Raw genomic sequence first — 19,231 nt, forward strand, 5'->3', positions numbered from 1 at the left:
AATCAAACAATCGATCAACGGATCAGCAGAGATTGTTTGATCGTATGATCGCTTGGTCGTTTGATCGTGCGATGAAGAACTTAACGATGTTGCCCAGTTGGCTAACTGCGGTTTTACTGCCACTTTACTTGCTGTTTTGTCTGGCAAACAAAACATTTACGTTGCTTTTGCCCTATGCGACGAACACACACATCGCACACATGACGTATACGTGATATTTTTGGCCTGCTCACAGTGGCAGTTTCTCTGCGAGAAAGATAGAAAGAGTTAGATATAGAGAAAGAGGGAGACACGCGAATCTCTGTTGCTAGGGTGGCACTTTGTATTGGGGGTTAGTCAGCTTATAAATAATGGAATCTCATCTAGGGGCTTTCAGAAAGCCGCCATCAATTGTGAACTCGGAAAATTACTCAATCGAATCGTACACCGTTTCCTGGAACTCTTACTTTCGTTTGAAAAACGGTTGTGGAAAGTTTAAGCTTCCTAATTACTTTAAATGGAAAATCATTTTATTAAATTTAAATAGAAGAGTTTATTCCCCATTTAATATTTTCTATTATCATTAATATGTATTATTTCAATGTCAATTTCCTTATGTAACTTCTTGCCATCTCATTTTCCTTCTTGTTCTGTGACTTAAATTCCCCTGCCTTCATTGATTTTTCTACTGCTTCCAACTAGTTCAAATAGATGTCTCAAATGATTGGACCTTCTGGCTTCGATGACCATCAAATCAATTGCATGTGACTGCAGTAAAATAGCACTCAACCACACACGCATAAGTGCATATTTATGTAATACACTTGCAAAAATATTTATGTAATAAAATAATAGGTTCTTAACCTCATCTTAGAGTTATTTGATAGGTTACTTTTAAATTTTGTATAGTAAAAAAATAAAGATTGTTTTGGTGAATTGTGTATCATACTTTGAACGTTTCATATAATTATGATTTTAGTGATACCTTTAAAGAAATCTTAACCTTTATAAGGGAATTTATTGCTAAATATTAAATGTTCGGGCTAACATATCAACTCAGGCCGAAGTTATATGCATTTTTTTGGCTAATTGTATTTTTTATATGGGATGTTTTATTAAATAATGGTTTTTAGTGATAGTTGGTGGAATATTATTTAGCGGATTTTAACCTTCAAGAGAGAAGTGCCTGCTATAAATTATTTAAGCACCTATACCTTAGTCCATGATGATATAAATGATTGAATAAAAAGAAATGCAATGATTTAGACATGTTTTTCGCTGCACAACCCACTTTTTTTTCCAGTGCCTATATTTTCTGGGCTGTTATGCAGTCAAAAGCCGTCACTTGGCTGCTTCTGTTTCACTTTATGTCTTTCTGTGTGCGTTTGCCGTTCGCCATTTGCCATTTAAATGAATGCAGGCAATTTTGAGCTGGTGATGTTGCCCATGCCGATGTGGATGTGGATGTTGTTGTGATTTGCTTTGATTGGCATCTAATTTATGATTGACAGTTACAAACGTCTCGGAGCAGCAACAATCGGGCCTACCGCAAGATCTCGAAAAGCAGACAAACAGAAAAACAGACGAACAGTCAGTCGGATAGACCTTATGGTCGGATATCGGCTTAGCTCACGGTTGTCAATCAAGCTATTAAATAATTTACAAACACAGATGCAGGTAAAGATACATATACAGATACACAAAGCAGACTTTGGATGGGAATCGAATTTATGAACTAACGTCTTGATTTACGTAGTCTTCGCTGGCTGAATGCGGTTTGAAGCTTTGACACCTTGACGGGCATTGTCAAAGAGTTTCACACTCAGCAGCACTCGCACACCGGCTACCGTTCTATCGGATTACGCGGCGTATGCGCAATGTGGCCCACGACGAAGCGAAACGCAATGAAACGAACCGGGTATCGAACTACCAACAGCCAGCTAAGGTGGCAAACAGCACATGCAGTTTATCAGTCAGTCAGTTAGTTAGATAGTCAGTTGGTCGGTTAGTCAGTCGGCTAGTTAGTCAGACAGTCTGTTTGGTTAGCCCCCACACAACACAAAAGTTGTCTGCCCGATATAGGCCACAATGTGGGGCCGTAAACAAAACGCGGATACTACTCGGCGGAGCACTGACATAACCGCTCTGCAATCGACTGATAAGAAACTACCATATCTATACATATACCTAAGTATAATATGCAATTGACTGGACGGTGGGTGCGCTAATATACTAGTTGCCAATGACCCTCGACTGGGAATAGAAGATATATAAATAAATATGGTTTCATAAAAAAAAATATATATATACAAATCTTAAAAAATACCATATTTTATAATTAAATTTACCATTGATTGACAGTCAATTTTGTATTTGAAATATTACAGAAAAGAAATATTAGCAAGGATATATCCATAAATGCTATACACACACATAACAAAATTTTATGGGTAAATTTGACCAATACGGATAGTTACGTAACTTTGAAAAAATGCTAAACAACTATTAAAAATAGTGACTTGTATTTTATTGCCGATTTGGTTAATAATAAATAGTAAAACTATCATAAAATGGTAATGAGTTTTTTTGTTGTTGGGGGAGTAACTATTTCGATGGTCAAATTGACAATTCAATGGGTTAAGAACATTTAACTATAATATTGGTCAAATTTACCTTAACGATTTTTTGTGTGTATTATAATTGAATTGAAAACGAATAGCTATATAAAAAAACATGAAGAAAAATGTCTATATGTTAGGGAATATTCCAAAAATATTATTCCAAACATCATTTTTCAGTAAGCTAATTGAATGGGTAGTGAGGAAATTAAATTCTATAGATTGCTGCCGTGACCTTCGGCCCCTGTGATGTTTTTTCCCCCGTTCAAAGTACAATTTGGCCGGAAAACAAAGACACAGGCAGCACACTTTCCCCGAATGTCCAACGAGCTTTCCGCCGACAAACAAATCATATTTTCCAACGCTTCACTTAGCGGGCGCAGATTGTTCAAATATACTCCCCGACTATATGGCTATATGGCTATATGGACATAAATATGCTGTGTGTGTCATGTTGCTGCTATGTTGGCGACGTCTGCGCCGACTGCGACGCCGGCAGAGCTCGCTAAAACTACATAAATCAAAGGAAAAGCATTTTTCTGTTTTCTGATCGTCTAGCTGAATTTTGCTTTTGGTTCATTTATATTTTCCCCCAGTCGCTTTTTTCTCCTCGCTTTTCTTGGCGATTGTTGATTGCTGTCGTTGGTGTTGTTGTTGCCTTTGCAATGGCATTTTGTACGCATGTTTCAGACATTTAACATTTTTTTTTTATATAGACAAGAGACAGATATCGTTCATATACACACGTATAACCAAACACACCGATAGACGTTCATATATACAGGGGTTTTTTGTTTTTATTTGTTTGCGGCGGGGCCGTGAGGCCAAAACATTTATAGGAATATTTCAAATTGCAGACGACGACGTCGTTGCCAGCAGCGCCTTAAATGAGGCTGACAAAAAGAAAAACGACAAAAAAAGCCAAACATAAATAAATAAAGCCGAAGGGAATTATAATTGGTAGTAACGGAGGCGGCATACCCTGCAAAATGCTGCCGAAAAATTCTAGAATTTAGCGGGGGATCAAGAACTATTTTGAATACTTTTTCTCACATGCATTTAGTTTTTTATTAATTTCCTTTAAAATGTATTAAATATGTTGCATTTACTATCAAAATTAGGTTTTTAGAATAAACATTGTGATGGAAATAGGTAAAGACAAGTAAATATCACAAAAAAAATGGAATATAATAATGGATTATATCATTTTAAAAGTTCCAAGTTCAAAACCCATTTTCAGTGCACTCAAGTGCAGCCCTGAACAAAAAATAACAAGTCCCCCATAATTATTTCATTTTCTTTGATGTTGGCGGATTCCCTAACCCGAAACACATCACAATCAAAAATAAAAATTTCTATATAATTATACACATACACAAGGCTTACCTGAACTTAGTCTATTTATTAAAAATTCAGAATATATGCACAAATCATAATATTAGGTACTATAAAAAAATATTTCTGTATTGTTAAATTTAGAAGAGTAGCCAATTTAGATGTTTATTTTAATTTCTGGGCAAAAATAAAGATTTAGGGAACACCTCGCCTCGAACCCGAAGAACTCGAAGAAAATAACCCTGGATAGGATGAGTATATCAAATATGAAATTAATGGAAAATGCGGTTAAAAGCCAAAGCGTGTTGTTTGCTTTTCTTTTGTTGATGCTCCTGCCATCTGGCTATTTTCGTGCATATTATTTCATACGCCTTACATTCTTCGTATCTTAGGCGTTTAATATGCCGAAAACTATTTTAATATGTTTTATTTTTATTTCAAATGTGACACAAATGATTGTTAACGATATTGCGAGATGTTATTGTCTGCATATTGGATCCACCGGCGCTATGTCGTGTCGCCGATAATAAAATCAAAATTGAAATCGAAAATGAAAATGAAAATAAAAATGAAAACGAAAGGAAAGCAAACCAAACCAAACCAATTAATTAACAACGGCCTCTTGCAAAACCGCAAAAATGTTGTCACATACCACATAGTACGTATATATTGTTGTTTGAGTCGGCAGTTCCAATTCGAATTTTTCAGCCTGTCATATTCTGCCACATTATTTATTAGCAATACTTAATATATAGTTGACGATGGTTCATTTTTTCGCCTCGGTTCGCTTGTGATCCGTCCTGTTCTGGTTTTTAATTGCGCTCACACGTGCCGGCCGCTATATGAGTGGACATTTATAATATTTGTGCGATGATATATGGAATGTTTCGGCCATAAAGGGATTTCTCGGTGGCCAACGGAAGAGGCTTTCGCATCGAAGCCAAATTAATTCGGGGTATGGCAGGCGCATTTTGTAGTTATTTAATCAATCTTTGGGCGAGGATGCTTTGTTTTCGTGATTCTCAGATTCACGACTCTCCTGGGAACTTACTCCTCCTTTATTCCTCACGCTTCGAGGAATTTAGGTATCGTTAACAGAATATTTCTGTAAACTGTTTAGATTGGAATGTATTTTATTTTTATTTTTAGAGGACCATATACGAGCCGGTTTTAAAGACTTTGTTTTTCTATAATTTTATAGCAATGTGTGAAACAGGCAAAAATCATTTTATTTCAAGGGGCCATGTTTCTTTTTAATTTTACAAAGTATATAAAATCAAACTTTTTCCAATAACAAAACAATTTTTAAACTTGCCGATTTTTTTTGTGCAGCTAAAAAAATGACTTACATTTTAACAAACACAAATATTATTATTTTTCCAAAATTCTAAAGAATGATTTTGCAAACTCGAACTAAAGATACGCTAGACCATGCTAAAACTCATTGGGAATTATAGAAAATTTTGAAGAATTCCTAGGTTCTTGTGTTTTTTGACTAAAAACAAATATAAACAATTAACTCAAAATAAATATACAAGCAAATTATTATTTATAATCAGTTTAATTATGCTTCTGATAAGTTTAAACGTTGAAAAATGCTTTGTCTTGTGTTTTCCGAATTGCAGAATTTAAAATTTTGAAAAACCACAGCAGTATTTCCAACCTATGACAGCATTTAGAAAACCCCTGTTAGAGGTTCCAATATTCAGGGATTCCATTCTTTTTTGGACTTTGATAAAATGGTTGTTGTGCATTTTCGGCTGACTTTGCGATTGGCCAATCGGCAGAGAGAGAGAGGGAGGGATGCGTTGCTCTGCTCACGCCCCCGCAGCGACGACGTCGGCAGCGAAATTTGCACAACCACGATGCGAGTGCGAGCGAGAGGGAGTGCAGCGCACGAGCAACATGTTGCGCAGCCTGCTCCGTTTTGGCAACGCAACATGTTGCCAGCCAGGCTGCGCAGGCGCAGTGGCAAATGCAGTTGTTGTTGTTGTTGCTGCCCTCGCTGCGGCAGCGCTGCCCGCCGCTCATTCAACTCAACCTCAACTTCAACTTGCCTCGTTCGTCATCGCAAAAGCATCTCTTCGACACGCGACTCGCACGCACACACCTGCAGTTGCGAAAATTGCAGGCGACACGAGCGCGCCCGAAGTTCACACGATCGTCTGTGTGTGTGAGAGAGTGAGAGAGAGAGGGTGAGGGCACGAGGAAGGGAAGGGCAGGCGGGAGAGCGAGAGAGAGAGCGGTCTGCCTGCGCCGGCGTCGACGTCGCTGCCCGCGCAGTTGTTGGCCTGTTGGTAGTTTATTTATTCAACCGACCGATACCGTGTGGACATTATTTTACCAAGCGTTCGCAACCGCACAACACGGAGAGCCAACCCAAGCCAAAGAGAGCTACAGCACAGACACAGATCCAGAGAGCTAGGAGGCCCAGAGAGCCACACAGCCGCACCATAGCCATACGATCCCCGATCCCAAACGATCCGATCCGATACGATCCCAAATCAAACCGTATACACGGCGGTTCGCACCGCCCAGCTATCTAGTAGATAAAAAGTCGCCGAGACGAGAACGCAGTGCGCAGATACGATCCGAACCGCTAACTTGAACGCCAAACACTCGCGTTGTCGTAATCCCCCATCCGAGATCGACTCTATTTTCCAGAGCATACTGCACACAGCCCGTACAACAGTGCCTAAATCAAGCTAAACTATACTATACCATACCATATACTATACTATAGCATACTAGAAAATAAAATTCAAACAAAAGTTAAGAGAAGAAAAGAAAACAAGTCTCGAAACTGAAAACGAAAAACGCAAATTTATGCAGCCGCTAAGTAAAAACAAAACAGCGAATAAATAAAAAAAAAAAAAACGGCAAATAGAATAAATCCAATAAATCGGCGCGCGAAACTCGCGTGTGTTATCTAATCTGCAAGAGAAGTACAAGAATCGGTATCTCGGTTCTATACTACATCTATATCTAATATATCTATATCCATTGTGTGTGTGCCAGTGTGTGCGTTGCGACCTTTGTTTTTCTATATATTTTTTGTTGTTGTTGCTAAAACTGTGTGAAACGTGCCTTACAAGCCGGCCATTTAAAAAAAAAATACATACTACTACTGCAAAATACCCATAAACATGGCCAACAAGCAGAGGAAATCGAGTGGCGGCATCGAATGGGCCACGGCCACCGGCACAGTACCGCTCCTGGAAAGGAGTTGCAGCGGCAACAGCAACAGCTGCCACAGCAGCAGCGAGGAAACGGAAATGGAAGCCCAGATCCCCAGATCCAGCCACAGAGCCCCCAGAGAACAGCCCATGAGCCGCCACCTGCGACACCTGCTCCTGATCGCCGGACTGCTGATCGTCTGTCTGGTGGGCGGGACGGAGGGCCGCCGGCATGCGCCGCTCATGTTCGAGGAGTCCGACACGGGCAGGCGGTCCAACAGACCAGCGGGTAAGTCTAAGTCACCTTTAACTATTCCTCCTCCATCGCTACCATATCGTATATCACTTGCCATTTTCCGTTTTGCTGGGTTAACCGGGTAGAAAACAGACCAGGTTGTTAGAATAGAATAGTTAGGGCTCTACTTTTACCGAAGATTAGAAACATTTTAATTTCTTTTTTAAAAAGAGATCTATCCATCATATGCCAAACTAGAAATAATATTATATCTTATATCTAGAAATAATATTATAAATTACGATCTTCAAGTTAGGGGTTTTCTTATACCAAAGATTAGAAACATTTTAATTTCTATTCAAATTTGAAATAATATTATATCTAGAAATAATATTATAATATACGATCTTCAGTTTAAATATAAAAGTTAGGGCTTTTCTTTTAGCAAAGACTAGAAACATTTTAATTTCTTAATATGAAAAGGATCTTTCAATCATATTTAAAATTAGAAATAGTATTATTCCCAGGAAATCTTATTTAAACATATTTAGAAAAACCATAGAATAGAGTATTATGATCTTCAATTATAAATCATATTGGTGCTATAATTTAGTAGGCCACCCAGTTATTGGGTGATATCTCAGATATTTCTACCTCCGCTGTGGTTGCATAAGCTACCATTGCGCATACGCCGTGTCGGCTGCCGGCGGCAGTTGTGCGGCTATATGGCCCTACTATATGACACGGGGAATTCCCCATTCCCGTGCCCGCAGTTAGAATTCCAGCCGGTGTCGAGGCGGGACCTGCTCGCACCTCTAATCCCGCCAGGGTTCGGGATATGGTATATGGGACATGGGATATTCCCGACGGCCCAGCACAGCACTCCCTTTTTTTATTGTGCTAGTTGCTCGATCGAGGGGTATATAACCCCGTATTGTTGTGTGTGTGTGCTAATCCGGAAAGCGGGAATTCCCTTCCGCTCGCTGCCTGCGCTGCGCAGACGCGTCGGCGACCGTAAGCCGCTTACCGGAGATAGATACCAAAATAGACTCATATGCAGACCTTTCCGTTCCGTTCCGATCCGATCCAATGCGATCCGGAGAGCGGCACCCAATTGCAATTTGTTGCAACTCACACGCTTGATTAGCTGCATTTCCTGTTTGGCTCCCCGGCTCCCTGGCTCCCTATAATATATCGCATCGCATACTATTATGTTCCCAAGTTGCCGTTTTTTTTTATTCATTCTTTCTTGGTCCGCTGCCGTTGTTGCATTTTCAATTAAAAACAGATTGCGGTTTACGTTGCAGCGACTTTGAAACGTTTCTCGGCTTACACACAAAATGCAGCTCGGTGGTAATGATGATTAACAGGTTCTGTAAGGGCTTAGTCGATGCCCTGTAGATCCCGGGGATTTGTAGCGGAACCGGAACGAATAATAGCCATACTTAAATACTATACTTTCTTGCACAATCCCTGCAAAGCTTAAAGTTAATCCATAGATTTTAGGTTTTACAACTTTGAACTCAAATATCTTGGAAAGTAAGCCAGCTATCTTCATAAACTCTTTTCTAAACTCCACTTCCCAACCGCCTGAGTCGTTTATCAAAGTTTCCCCCAAATCGTTGGTCGTTTTCATAATGTTGCCACGGCAAAATGGGTTAAGCTCGGTAATTGGTTCGGGCCGCGATCGTAGGCAATCGTAGATGGCACACTTTGACGCCCACGCGCGACTTGCATCCTACCCATTCGGCACCCACTTCCCGAGATCTCTGTTTATACAAAGTCTTAGCATAATTTAGTCGTTATATGGCTGCGAGCCCCCAACCACCGTGCTGTTGTTGCCTTTTCTTCGTTTTATTTTTAAAGAATGAATGAAAAGCCAACGCACAGGCAGAGTGGCAACAACTACCAAAACAGTTCTCTTTTTTTTGGGCGTCCGTTTTTTTTTTCTTTCTTTTTGGCTTTCGGAACCCAACTGGTGGCTAATCAAACGTCAAAGACCACGCAGACAGAGCCAGCAAACTACCAGCCAATTCGTTTTGTTCATTTCGCATTTAATTTAACTGATTAACAAGCTGACCGACCCCTTCGCCATCCCCATACCCCCACCCATGCCCCCACCCATGCCCCCACCCATTCCCATTCCCATCGGCAACCCACGGTGCCGCCATTCGTCAGCATAATTCATTTATTCAACTGTCTGCCGCCCAGTTAGGTGTTAAAAAGTTGTTAACTTATTTTTAATGAATGCGTGTAAAAACACAACACTCACACACAAACACAGGCAAAAAAGTCAAAAAAAAAACAGCAGAAAAAACCAAAACCGACCGAAAAAAAATCCGAAAAAAGGCAATGAAAAAAGATCAAGATGTGCCTACGTAGAGCTCCCCAACAAGCCGCCGGCAACGGCAAAAAATCGTTCCGTTCATTTCGTTTCGTTTCGTTTTGGGATCTCGGCAAACATATCATGATCAGCGGCAGAAAACGAAACGCGAAGAAGATGGAAAAAAAGCTGGCCAGCTAAGTGGTCAAAACCGAAGCTGAAGATACCCTGGGTATCATAATAGATTGTTATAAAAAATCATAAAATCCAGAAAAACCAGGAAATATCTTAATGTTTTGAAATTTTTTTTGGGATTTTATAGTTTTAGAAATTGATATTTTTTAAATATTAGAACGACTTTGTTAGGGAACCTTAAGATATATGAAATATTAACTGGAATTGGGTATTGTAAAGGTTTTAAAAAGTCAAAAGCTCCACAAAAATCAGGAAATATCCTCATTTTATAATATCTTTTTCTAAAGTTTACAGTCTTAGAAAAAGGTAGCCTTTAATTTTTAGAATAACTTAGTTAGGGAACCTTAAGATCTATGATATATCAACTGGTTTATATAGTTCCCGGACCCCCAGTTAGGGTACAACCAAGTTGGGGGGTTCGGCACGAAACACGTTAAGACAGAGCAGGCCAGGGGCGTTTTCCAGGGGGGGTTTTGGTGGGGGGATGGGGCCCCAGGCTAAAGCCAAAGCCAAAGACTGTCTGACGTTTGTTTGGGGCCGTCTGCGACAGCCACCCGAAATGAGCCACCGCCGCCGTCGTCGTTGTCAGTTGCATGTCAGCTGGCCAAAGAGGAGCTGCGAGGAAGGGGGGACTTGGCCCGGTCCGGAGGTGCCTCCGATCCCCCCGGGGGGAGTACCCCCATGAACCCCCCCCCCCTCGAAATGCAACCAATTTGTTGCATTTGCCACACAGACGCGTCGAGGAGGAGACGAGGCGTCGCCGCAGCGTGTGGGCAGAGGAAGCACTTAATGCCCACAAGGTGTCAAATTGCAGAAAACTCCGCTTCGCCCACCCCGAAAAAAAATAGGAAAAAATAATACACACACCAAAAAAGCTAAAAAAAAATATATACAAAAATATCAGCCTATGTGTCTGGCGTAAATTAATTTGGCCAAGAGCGTAGGCAAAATAGATACGATACGATCTTATTGAATCGAATCCGTAGGCTCCACGCCGTTTCCGTTCCAATGAATGAAGTTGCAATTTGATTGGGCAGAAAAAAGAAAAAACTAAAAGACAGGAAACCTAAAAAGAGATAGGCATGGGCCATAGAGTGGGGCAACAAAACAGAGAGACGAAGGTGAGGGGCACTGAAAAGTTGACAGCTAATAACAGATTTGTGCTGGGCTCTTTTTTTATGGGCGCCATCCATCTGCATCTCTCAGTGGCATTTGCCATGCCTTTCATTAGCACATGCCGCATTCTTGCCATGCATTAATTATCAAGGCGCAATCAGCGCCACATCTGCCCCGCGAAAACCCCCCTGCGAACAACAAAAAAAAGAGCCCATAGGAAACCGACATCGCACAGCCCCATATATCTCGGGCCTTTCTCTAAATGAGAGATGCATTCGCACGCATCATCTAAATTGCGGATCGCTGATAGGCGGGCAGCGGCTCTGAAAAAGCTCTGAGGGTTCTATCAGTTGCCGAGCATCAATTTGCCATGTTTCTATGGTTATTTTATAGGGGGATGGGATGGGGCGAAATACATTTCAATGGGTTCGCTTGTCGCTCTTCTAGGTCTAAAACTGCTCAACTTACCAAATAATTCGAAATAAATCAACTACAATGATGCCTTCAATTAATATACAAACAGCAGAGCTTAAAATGTATTCAATTAAAGCGAATGGCATCTTGAGAATATCTCATAGATGTGCAAAAAAAAAACCCTTTGATGACTATTTCAACAGCCGAACAGCAGCGAAATATATAAGGCATACCATCATGGCATGCATAATATTCAAACACTATATTTTGTATAAAAATTGCTGGCAATTTTTGTCGCCAAACAAACCATTGGCAATTGGGCATGCAATTGCATAGCTCGACAATTAAATTTACCCTTTAATAGTCGCACATGGGGCAAATCTTGCGGTTCGTATTTTCGTGCTAAAAACGCCCACCAAAACAAGAAGAAAACCCAAAAACGCCCGCAAATCGCGTGTCGCGTGACGCGTTTTGCCGGTTGTTGTTGTTATTGTCTGCCCATTCATTGCAACCCCAAAAAAATGCAAAATAAAAATAAAAAAAAATCAAATAAAAATAAAAATAAAAACACAAATAAAAAGAATACATCCTCAACATATTTGTGCAACTTATCAGCGCATTTAAAATTAGCTAGCAACAAGAACAACAGCAACAACGAACAACCGCCAACGTATTCAGTTGTTGGCTTTCGTTGCTGTTGTTGTAGTTGTTGTAGTTGTGGCCAAAGTTGTTGTTGTCGACATCTGTGCGGGGCAAGATTTGCAGTCGCGTGATTTGGTTTGTAAATGGGAAGGAAGGCGAACACGAATGGTATACGTAGATCCAAACATACATCCAAATACATACATATGGGGGGTATGAAAAATGCAAAAACTAAAACCAAAAATAAAAATAGTCATTGAAAATGTTTACGGCCAGGCCGGGTCTTCATTGTTGTTGTTGTTGTTGTTCTTCTTATTCTTGTTGACTGTTCCAAAATAGAAAGAGAAAAAAAGTTAACTCACGCAACAAAAACGGCAAAATAGGAAGCCATATAAACTGCAACAGATATATAAATGATCCATAGATCGTTTGGCATTTACAGACGGAATCCAAATTGCATTCATATTATAGATTTTACATTTTAGCGGGCACTGAGGCTGAAAAACAATTTGCAAAAGATTTATGGCAGGCCAAAAATAGTTGATCAGTGAAAGGAAATATTTTCATGTCTTAATTTACTCAAATACTTAATTTCTTATTCATGCCATATTTTTTTTATAACCAAGTTTGGTTTAATTTTAATTTTTTAATACGAAACGCAGTGTACTTGAGAATTGCGGACTTTTACATAAGCGTAGGGAAAATTGCTTTCTTTATTGTTTTCTTCTTTATACTTTTTCTTTTTTTTTTTGTGGCAGTTCTTGGCCACAAAGCCAGAAGAAACGCAAAAAGAAAGAGACAGCCGCAAGAATTGAACGAGCCCCTCTTTTTTTGGTCTTATGGCTTTTCGGGGCGTTTCGCTGGCGACTTTAAACGCGCTGCGGCTTTTTCACTTTTGAACTTTATTTTTTTTTCCTTGTGCAATCGGTAGTTTGGGGGAGTGGCGGTGGGAGGATGGGTGGCACACCTGGGGGGGGGGGTTTAAGGGGGTCTTTATTTGTCCATCGGTTTGGTTTTGTTGTTGTTTGCTTTGTTGCCACCGCCATCCGATTTTGTTTGCTCTCTCTCTCCGCGGCTGTCATAAATTATCAACGGCCAAGCGACCACAAGCGATGATGACAAGGCCCCCTCTAACCCCCGCCCAACGCCCCTGCCCCGCCCATCCAGGCCACACCCACACTGGGAAAAAGTTGGGATCCTTTAAAGATCATTTTTTATGATAATACAATTGACATAGAAGAGATTTCTCTGGTTAAGTTATAAAAAAATATTCATTATATGATATTTCTTGTGCTCCAAAGTCACCTCCCCTTTCTCGCTGTGCACTTGTGCCCGCCTTTGAGCAACGCACTTAATCAACCATTAGAAATCTTCATTAGAACTGGCGTGTCCCCAAAAAAAAAGAGAAAAAAGTAGTGTAAAGTAAAGGCATTTTGACTTTGTTTGCTTTGCACTTAAATAATTTAATTGCTTATAAAACAAACAAGTCGCTGGCGAACCATTTGAACAAATATTTCATTTGGTTTTATCGCGGTTTTTGTTGTTTGCCGCCTCTAACTCATTCCAGGCCGATTGATTGATTGACCCATGGACTGATTGACAGTTCAACACTCGTAGCTGTCAAATTTGAACAACTCGAAAAGTGCAATCATCCATTTTTCCTACCCAAAATCTAGCCACCTCGCAGGGAAATAAACAATTTAAGACCTGGGTTATCAAAAATATAGTCTCTAGCCATTAAAATATTTATATCTATTGGGGACTTCTCGGAAAATCGAAGTGTTAAAAAAGAAGAGCAGCATTTATTTTAGTACATGTCACGCATGCCTTTCATTGTATTTTATGATATCCAACGTTGAGCTTTAACATTTGCGCTAATTATTTTGCCACAATTAATTAAGGCGCAAAATAAAAATAACATTAAACAAGAGCAGCAAAAAACGAGGGAAAATAAATAAATATATAGAAAGAAATGTACATATACATGGCTCGATTTATAGATAAATGAAAACAGCTTCGGCCTGGTCTATATATTTCGCACAGCTATATGCACCGATCTGTGCTGATCTTTTAACTCAATTAAAAGCGCGTACGAGCGCCAAAATTTTCAAAGGCACTTCGCTCTGTCCCTGTATATATGCACATATATATCTTTTACATATATATTTTGTACATAAGGTGTAGCGAGGTGTGCGTGTGTGTGTGGTACCACAAAAAAATAGCCGACAATTCGACGCCGCTGGTTCTGCGTCATGTGAGTCAGCGACGTCGACGGCGACTGCAACGCATTTGGCAACAGGCGAAAATCTTCTGGTCCATTTTCCTTTTGGCCACCAAAGCCACCCGAAAACCACCAACACGATGACACATGTGCGCAGGCCGCCCCGCCCCGCCACGCCCCCCTTTTGGGCGCTTTGGTCCTGTTTCTTTCGACCGTAATTAGCACATTGCAGAACCACAAAAAAGCAGAGACCATTAGTTTGTTGTCTTTATGCTGGGGGCTGGGTGCACCCCACAAATTGGTCGAAAACTGGGATCCTACGGGCTAAAGGAAAATATTTTTGCATATCTTATTTCACTACAAAATAATCAAATTCAGTTTGGAATATAATATATTTATAAATAATTTCTATAGATCCTGAAGCAATATACCATCTTAGAGTTTTTTGAATTAGAATATTCAATTCAATTATTTCTAGAGTTCCAAATGCAGTTTCATCTCAAGTTTTACCATCTTTAGGCTTTTAGAAATAGTTCCAAAAACAGCATGGGGTCCCAAGTTTTACCATCTTATAGTTTTTAGTAACATAACATACTTCTAATTTGTTTTTATTGCTCCAAGAACAGTATAAGTTTACCATCCCAAGTTTTACCATCTTAAAGTTTTTCAAGCGCTAAAAGAGTTCCAAAGTTATATAGATTTTACCATCTCAAGTTTAACCATCTTCAGGATTTATATTTTTCTTATGCTTTCCAACACTTCTCCGACATTTTGTGTCGCCTGGCAACGGAAAGTGCTGCCACAGAGAATGTCTTTAGTATTTTTAACATTTGTTTGCTAATGATTCGTATGCCGCAAATGTTTGCCCAGACACTTTCGAGTTTTGACTCTTTTTTCCGTTGATGCACCATAATTTGTTGCACACTCTCTCCCTCTCCCTCTCTCTTTATGCTGGGCATTGTGAGTCAATGCACTGCGAAAAAAATAAGATAAATAAGGGGCGGATGCGGCGGCGAAAGACGAGCAGGAACCATTTATTTCTAGACATTTCGTCTTAAATTAAACTTAAAAATAAAGCGTGCGGAATGCTCTCGCATTGTTGTTGTTCACCCACGCTGCACTTCCATTTGCACAACATTTCGGGCAAAATATTTACATGGATATTGTTCGGATTTCGGTGTTATTCCCAATCGGCTTGTCAATCATTTGGAAATGATCAGAGATTAATTCGCCCATAAACGAAATCGAATTCGGTTCTGTTAAGTGCATGGGCAAACAAACAAAAAGCGATATTTGCACCAATCACAAAAACAGAAATTGGCCGCATTTTTGCGGGTTTTTTTCTATTTTTTTTTTTTTTTGGTTTTTGTTCGCGGTCATACATCAAATGTCTAGACAAATTGTGGCAACACAATAATAATAATAACAGCTGAGGTTGAAAACAGGAAGTGGAGTGTCAGGAGAGCGAGATAGCGCCAAAGATGGGCCAAAAAAGACAGGGAATATAATAATACCATTATAATGGAAACCAATTTTGGTGGCCAAAGGGGGCGGGTTCTTCATATCACACCTCAATATTTATTTATTCTATCAATCTAACCCAAAGTAAGGCCCCCAAATTATAATTGCTTAATTAAATGATATTTCTATTTAATTAATTTGATTGTTATGCGAGACACTTGCTGTGAAATGTGTGACAGGGCGGGATCAAGACTTGCAATATGATTAATGGCCCTGCCTGGGGATTATCGCCATAAGTCCTCCTCCTCCTCGCGATCTGGTTCATCCTCATCTTGGGCACCTCCTACTTATAAAGTATACATAGTTGTTGTGCCCGTGTGATCTCTCTGCTCATATAAATCTATTGCGCTGGGGCTTATTTTCATTGTTTCATTTGGCTTCGTTTCGTTTCGCCGCTGGTTATTATTATTGTTGTATTTAAATTGTTTCGCACGCAAATAAAACTGGCGCCAATGACAAGCGGCAACAACAAAATTGATAAACGTCGCGCGTCGTTAGCGCCACTTATCACGTATACGCCATGGCGCCGCGGAGCGTCCGTCGCCAGATTCGGTGGTTTCGAATGCTTTTCGAATGCCTTTGGGTGGTGCGGCTCTCTCAATGGCAAAGTGTTTCCCTGGTGGGTGGTTGGATTGACCCAAAAATAAGAAAAAAAAAAAAAAAGGGGAAAGCCAAATATTACCCAGCACTATCACGTGTATTCAACTAATTAGTTTATTGTCGTTCCCCCGTTTCTGATTTTTTTTTTGCCTTTTGGCGGGCAAATGCGAAATCGTCGGAGGAGCGATTATCAGGGCAGCATGGCCAGAGATATGGAATCGTATGAATGATGTGTGCGATAACCGCGGGGGAGCCACCGAACAACAGGTGTCAACCGCCAGCAATTTAAAAATACACGCAGAGAAAAATTTTAATTAAATTTTTTTTATAATATCAATATTTACCCTTGCCAGATGACATATTTCTTAATTGTAGTAAAAGCCAAACTCCTCTGATTACTCAATTATTCATTTCATTGATAGTCAGCAATATTTTTTTTAGCGTTTCCAGCGCGTTTTCACCGCGACTTTGACGCGTTTCGGTCAGGGATTTAAAAATACACTTGGAAAAAAATTATGTTTAAATTTTTGTATAATATTAATATTTACCCCTGCAAGAAGCCATTTTTCCTTTTTGTAGTAAATGTAAACTCCTTTGATTACTCAATTTTTTATTTCATTCAAAGTCAGCAATATTTTTTTCGAGCGTTTCCAGCGCGTTTTTCCCGCGACTTTGGCGCGTTTCGGCAGCGGCCTTTTGTTTTAATTCAATTAATTTTAGCCAACCCCCACCCGCCTCAAAAAAAAAAACTCATTGCCATATGACTACGAAAGTTTCCGATTTTGGGCATTTGCCTTTTATATCTTTTTTTGTTTTTTTTTTTTTTACTTTGTGCGGCGTTTTGTCTTTTTTTGTTTCGTTTACATTTTTTATGAGTGGCGCCAAAAGTTTTAGCATAATTTTGCCGAGACACAGACGACTTGGTGTGGCTATTTCAAATATATTATTAATATAATGCTTTGCGTTTTCGATTTGCATACATTTTGTGCAAAGCTTTGCCGCTCGCGCGCCTCAAATTAACGAAGAGCCCGACTCGAAAACGTAATCCCACGAATGTTGCTAATGAAATTGAGACTATCAAAGTGGATGCTGATGATAGAGCCCCTCGAGCCCCCCTTTTTTCGATCTAATCCCACAATTTGACACTTGCTGGCGCCCCAGAGAGACGCTGCTTCATCTTCATTCCATTTAAGTACACGGAAATAAATTGGAGATTATAAGAAATGTAAGAAAAATTTTAATATTACAATTTTGAGAGCTTAAAGGGACTTTAAAATATTTTTCTGCCTAGATATTATTGGTTTTTATATTTATCTATATTTTTATTGTATAGAAAAGTATAGTTTTATTTTTCCCTGTGTAGTGGCTTGCATTTGTAATTGAAAACGCTGCCGGAAGCGACTCAACGCCTCTCAGCGAATGTGGCGCCAGTTTTTTTTTTCGTTTCGCCGCTTTTGGCTGAAAACGTTCTGCAGTTCTGATTGCATCGGTCTGCCCACCCGAATCGGAGTGGAAAACCTGAAAGCCAGAAAAGCTGAAGGCCCGAACCCGAACCCAAACCCATAGCCAAATACGAATGCGAATGCAAAGATGGGCTTCCAACCGGGTAGCTCTTTCGATTGAAGTTAATTAGCTGCTGATCGATTGGCAATCCCCCTTGGATTTAATCATCATCCTTGGGCAGTGGGCGTCTGTCATTTGAATTTTATGAATTTTCATTATTATTAACCTCGCTGATATATAGGCAATTGCAGTGCCAACTGGCGCCAGCAAAAAAAATACAAATAAATAAACATATATACACACAATCCCATAGATCTTAAATGGCAATTGAGGAAGCACATCGACAACAGAATGAGAGATTTATTTTTCCTTTCCATTTCCTCTACTTTCAGTCACCGAATGCCAGTTTGGCAAAGTTCTGCGCGAATTGGGCTCGACCTGGTACGCGGATTTGGGTCCACCCTTCGGAGTGATGTACTGCATCAAGTGTGAATGCGTGGCGGTAAGTGTTCTTAATTTATTAATTTTGTAATTATTTTTAATGCCTAAAGTAGTAACTAATATCTGTAGAAAATCCTAGAAATATGCAAGACTTCCCGGGTCAAGAAAAGCAGTTGAAAAGTTCACCTTAAGCACGTTTAGCCAAGAAATTCCTTTAGCCAAACGGCTAGCAAATTGACTAATGACCGTCGACATTCGCTACAAGCTGAGGAAAATCGAGGGAAAAGTGCCACCGAACAGCGAATGAAAATGATTGTGTTTTCGGTTCTCGGACGCGCTTAATTTATGGCATTTCCACGCATGATAAATATCGATTTGAAAGCTCTTTATGCGATATGTTACGAATCAGAGCCAAATATTCTATAGACAGCCGGGGTTCAGCCTTGCCAAATTGAAAAACAAATTCGGCATTTTCGTGGATGCTCGATCGAATTACGCAAAAATGCCAAAAAATCAGAAAAAAATATATTGCAGTGCTATACAAAAAAAAAGGAAGAACGAGGGCAAGCCTGAGCAATTTTCCCAAGCGACACATAAAAATGTCACACTCGTGTCCTCGCCGAGTAAAAAAAGTAAAAAAAAAAGCACCAGATCCATATAGATATATACGTACATAGATGCGTATTCGTGGTCGGGAGACAAAAATTAATTGATGCCACCGGGCGAGAGTTGTTGTTGCTAGTCTGCGATGGACCAGACGGGCCAGATATATACGATATATACGATATATAAGATATATAATGGTCTGCTCACAAGCTGCGATTTCTCCAGTGCGCACATCTATATATGCATATATATTTTTTGTTAATTTTTAATGTGCATTGCATAAAAGTCAGCTTTGAAATTAATTAA

The 19,231-nt window shown here is 39.8% G+C and overlaps 1 protein-coding gene across 2 annotated transcripts in view; it reads left to right on the top strand.

Annotated features, from left to right (window-relative positions):
• The window catches only part of LOC119556185 (dorsal-ventral patterning protein Sog), a 29,984-nt gene that overhangs the window by 1,705 nt on the left and 9,048 nt on the right, over positions 1 to 19,231 (top strand). Inside the window, exons 2-3 of one of the 2 annotated variants that reach the window (XM_037868126.1) lie at positions 6,597 to 7,397; positions 18,271 to 18,380. In XM_037868126.1, the coding sequence (XP_037724054.1) occupies positions 7,079 to 7,397; positions 18,271 to 18,380 (429 nt within the window). In that variant the 5' untranslated portion in view covers positions 6,597 to 7,078. The remainder of the gene's footprint in view (positions 1 to 6,596; positions 7,398 to 18,270; positions 18,381 to 19,231) is intronic. The other variant, XM_037868127.1, reaches the window with a different exon arrangement.

This window comes from Drosophila subpulchrella, chromosome X (genome assembly GCF_014743375.2).
Source record: "Drosophila subpulchrella strain 33 F10 #4 breed RU33 chromosome X, RU_Dsub_v1.1 Primary Assembly, whole genome shotgun sequence".
NCBI classification, from domain to species: Eukaryota; Metazoa; Arthropoda; class Insecta; order Diptera; family Drosophilidae; genus Drosophila; species Drosophila subpulchrella.